The 3823-nt window shown below is 58.2% G+C and overlaps 1 protein-coding gene across 1 annotated transcript; it reads left to right on the forward strand.

Annotated features, from left to right (window-relative positions):
- The first annotated feature begins 555 nt into the window (after nt 1–555).
- Nucleotides 556–2994, forward strand: LOC114032489 (basic salivary proline-rich protein 2-like). The gene is made up of 8 exons (XM_027847798.1): nt 556–587; nt 680–884; nt 1048–1274; nt 1433–1539; nt 1616–1848; nt 2005–2139; nt 2355–2451; nt 2834–2994. The coding sequence occupies exons 1-8, from the start codon at nt 556–558 to the stop codon at nt 2992–2994; spliced, it is 1197 nt and encodes a 398-aa protein (XP_027703599.1).
- Nucleotides 2995–3823: the final 829 nt, after the last annotated feature.

The following is a 3823-nucleotide window of genomic DNA, read 5'->3' on the forward strand; positions in this document are numbered from 1 at the left end:
ATTCCTCTGGGCCAATTAAGTGGGCAAGTCTCAGCCTGCTCACCCTTTCCCTTTTCAGTGCAGACACCTGGCTAGGGTCCAAGGTCGACAGCTCAGTGGAGAACAAGGAGCTGTGACCTGAGTTATTACTGATGCCCACACGACTAGGCCCTTCCCCAACCCCACAGGGAGCTACAAACACACGTGTGCACACAGGTACATGTGTATACACATGGTCACACAATGAACACAGGTACACATGCATACACACACACAGGAACACGTACACACAGGTACACATAACACACAGAGAGATGCATGTACACACACACAGAAATACACGTACACACACAGGTACACACACACACACAGGTACACATACACACAGAGATACACACGCACACACACACCCCTGCTCCCACGTGACAGAATGCTAAGTTCACCCTGGCTTCACTCCCAGGCACAAACCCTAGGGAACGAACGCTTCTCAGAGTCCCCAAGTGCGCCCAGCACAGGCATGACCCGCGGTGGCGGTGGCGGGCCATTGCGAAATCCTGGTGGGAGGGTATTTGCGGAATGCAGGCATCCCTTTGGCTCCTCCAGCTCTTGTGAAAGAAGGATGAGAGTTTTCCCACACGGCACCAACAGCTCCCACCACGGGCTGGTCAGAGAGCTCCTTGTCCCCCTAAACTTCTGCCAGCCAAAGCTCCCGAGGAGCTGGGGCCTCTCGGGCTCACGGCTCTGAACGCTGTGAGCAGGCAGCGGCGCTCCTAGGGCAGCCAGCCTTGAGTGGACAAACCATCATCGCCCCCCCCAGCACAGAGCAGCAACCGGACGGGACCCACCCCGACAGGAGGTCTGGCCGCCGCCAGACACCGGACAGCTCCCATGAGAGCCAAGAAAGAGCCTGCCAAATCTGGCAGCAGAACTTATGTGTTTAGCTAAGATAAACTTGATCTGAAATGCTCCACCAGGCCTCTGTCTAAACAGCAGGGCTCATAAAAAACACACAAGCACACAGGCCAGGCCAGACCCAACCCGCTGTTTCCATCACCCTGGCCCCTGCAGGCTCGAATGCCAAGTGGGGCGGCCTGGGGGGTGGCATGGCAGGTCCAGGGAGGGGGACTTCTCAAAGGCCCCCCACAGGCGTGGGGGGAGCTGGGGGGGAGGTCTCTTGGCCGAAGCCTGCCAACTTTGTCTTACCCAAATCCCATGACCAGGGACCAGCCTCTTCCTGCCCGGGCATTCTCGGCGTTTAGCTCCCAAAAGCGGTCCGACTTGCCGGCCTCCCAAAAGTAAAAACCACTCCAGACAGGTCAGCTCAGTCCAACGACTTCCCAAGCTCCCCCACCAAAAACCATCCTCAAAGCAGCTTGGCGGTCACATGATCCTCTTCTTGGCCAGAAGACCCAGAGCCTCCAGGCCCCGGTCCATGGCTCTCGAGACTGCCCAGCTGGATCAAACGCCTCGGATCCCTGCCTCCCAGACCCAAGTCTCTGCAGGCTGTCCCATGCTGGGCTCTAACTTCCCGCGAGACTGGCAGCCCTCCCCGGCTGCCTGGTAGAGGCAGAGGCACAATAGGGAGCCAGGGCTCTCTCAGCACACCCTCCACTGCCCTGCCCCACCTCTGGGCCAGGCTGGGCCCCACGCCAGCAGCCTGCCCGCCAGGCAGCCTCAGACTCCCCGGCCCAATCCCCAGCGCATGGAGAGGGAGGGGGCGCGGGGAGGGCAGGGAGGACCCCCAGCCCCAGAAGCCTGCGTGGAGAGGGCGATGCACAGCCTGTAATTACGCCCGCTCAGCTCTTGCCAGCCTCAGCCTATAAACACCGAGGATTACATAAGTCCACCCCTCCTGTTGAGAAGCCAAAAGTAGGAACATTTTCTCCCAGCCTTGGCGGCAGTAAGTAATAATGCTTGGTTGCCATGGGAACCCTGGCCAGCTTCCAAAAGACTCGGAGGAGCCCAAGCTGAGCTCCAGCACCAGGAGGGAGGCCTTTTTATAGCTCGGGCCTCCCCCAAACCCAGCCAGGACGGCCCCCCAAGCTCCCGAGAAGCCTCTGGGCCTGCCAGCTTCGGCCAAATGAAAGGAACGGCAGGTCTGGGGCCGAGCCCAACCCCCAGGGCTGGCCTGGCTCCCAGCCCGGCTTCCACTTCCTGGAGGTACCTCTTCTTCCTGGTCCCCTCCTTCCATCCCCAGAGCAATGGGGAGCTAGCTGAGGCTTGGGGATGCGAAGGAAGCGTCCAGCCGGATCTGAGCTCGGGTTGCATACATTCAGAATGGTGACTGTCCACCTGGGTGGGATCAGAGGACCCCAAAGGGCTGCACTACGTGACTTCCAGGGCCCGGTCTTTCTTTCTGAGCTTCTCTGGCCCAGGGTCAGCTGGGAAGGGGCACGGACACGAGATCTCAGCCTGGGACCCAGCAAGGCCGCCGCGAGTTCACTGGCCTCTCAGCTGATGGACCGCCACTAAGTAATGGCCAGGCTCTGGGCTGGGGGACACAAAGAGAAAGCGCTGAGGCCTTGTCCTCTAGAAGCTGACCTGGCAGCATGGCCCAGGGGGCAGGCTCACTCCACTATTCAACAGTGGAACGTGATACTGAATCCCTCTGCACCTCAGTTTCCCCATCTATTAACAAATTTTTTTTAAAAGGAGGGGGAAAGAAAAATCAGCCCTGCCCCACTCCCAACCTCCCAGGGCTACTGTGAGAATAAGGTAAAATCACAGATGGGAGAGGACAAGGGCTTGTGAACTCACCCGACACTAAGGTTTCATCTGAACTCAGCTCCTTGGGCAGAGAGATGCTCCTTCCTGGAAGGGGGACCGGGCTCCACAGGTCCCTCAAAGGGCACAGGGAGAAGGCGGCTTCCAAAAGGCCCGCCGGGCCCTGCAGGCGCCCCCAAGGCCGCCGTTCTGAGCGGCCTAGCATTTACAGCCCTGGTTGTGCCCAACAGCTCGAGGTTTGGCCCTCTGCCCGGACCCCCCGGGGGCAGGCGGCTCAAACGCCCCCAGTGAAGCACAGATCACATCTCTCTGGCTCCAGAACCGTGCATCTCTCACTGATCCCAAGTGCTCTGCAAACCTTTAAGCACTCTATAAACACTAAATAATGACGTATTAGCATTGCCCTGACCTCGAACCTGTGTTGGCTAGACAGAAGGCACTAGACAGATGAGGAAACGGAGGCCCAGGCTGAAGTGACATTCTGGGGCAGGTACTAGACTAAGAGGCGTGAGCCTGCCCTCAGCAAGCTCACATCCTAAAGGAGGAAACACCATGCAAGAAAACCACGTACAAACAAGAAATACTGAGGCAGGGCCTCTGGGGAGAAGGGGAGAGACCTCGACACGAAGGACAGAACTGCCCACTGGACGAGGGGCTCAGAGAGACAAGGAGGGACAAGTTAACTGGCACCCTGTGTCTGCCCTCCAGAAGCTTAGAGAAGATAGAAGGATAAAGGGGAAAAGGGGAGGGAGGGAGGGTGAGAGAGAGAGAGAGCAGGTGCTCAAAGCCCATCCCCACGAGGGACCCCACTGTCTCGGCAGTGTCTGCCCTCAGCTAGGGGAGCCCAGACAAGCGCCTCCAGGCTGGATCACAGCAGGGGAGCAAATCAAAGGACCATCTTTGTAGGCCCAGCACCTAGCACAGAGTAGGCGCACATTAATAAATACCTGCTGATCAAAGCATTGAATCCTTAGTATCACCACACATCAAGAGTCAGCAGAACACAGCAGAAAACAGGCTTGAACTTGGAGTCAGAAGATCTGGGCTCAGAGCCCCCCTGACGCTTACTGGCTGTGTGACCTCAGGCAGGTCATCTAACCTCTCTGGGCCTCAGTTTCTT

This window comes from Vombatus ursinus, unplaced genomic scaffold (assembly GCF_900497805.2).
Source record: "Vombatus ursinus unplaced genomic scaffold, bare-nosed wombat genome assembly UNPS02005421.1, whole genome shotgun sequence".
NCBI classification, from domain to species: domain Eukaryota; kingdom Metazoa; phylum Chordata; class Mammalia; order Diprotodontia; family Vombatidae; genus Vombatus; species Vombatus ursinus.

Coding starts and splice junctions, on each gene's coding strand:
- LOC114032489 (XM_027847798.1), top strand. CDS start 556: ATGCAGGCATCCCTTTGGCTCCTCCAGCTCTT. Junction 2,140..2,354: donor CCGGCTTCCACTTCCTGGAG/GTACCTCTTCTT, acceptor TCTCTGGCCCAG/GGTCAGCTGGGAAGGGGCAC. Junction 2,452..2,833: donor AGCTGATGGACCGCCACTAA/GTAATGGCCAGG, acceptor CAAAGGGCACAG/GGAGAAGGCGGCTTCCAAAA.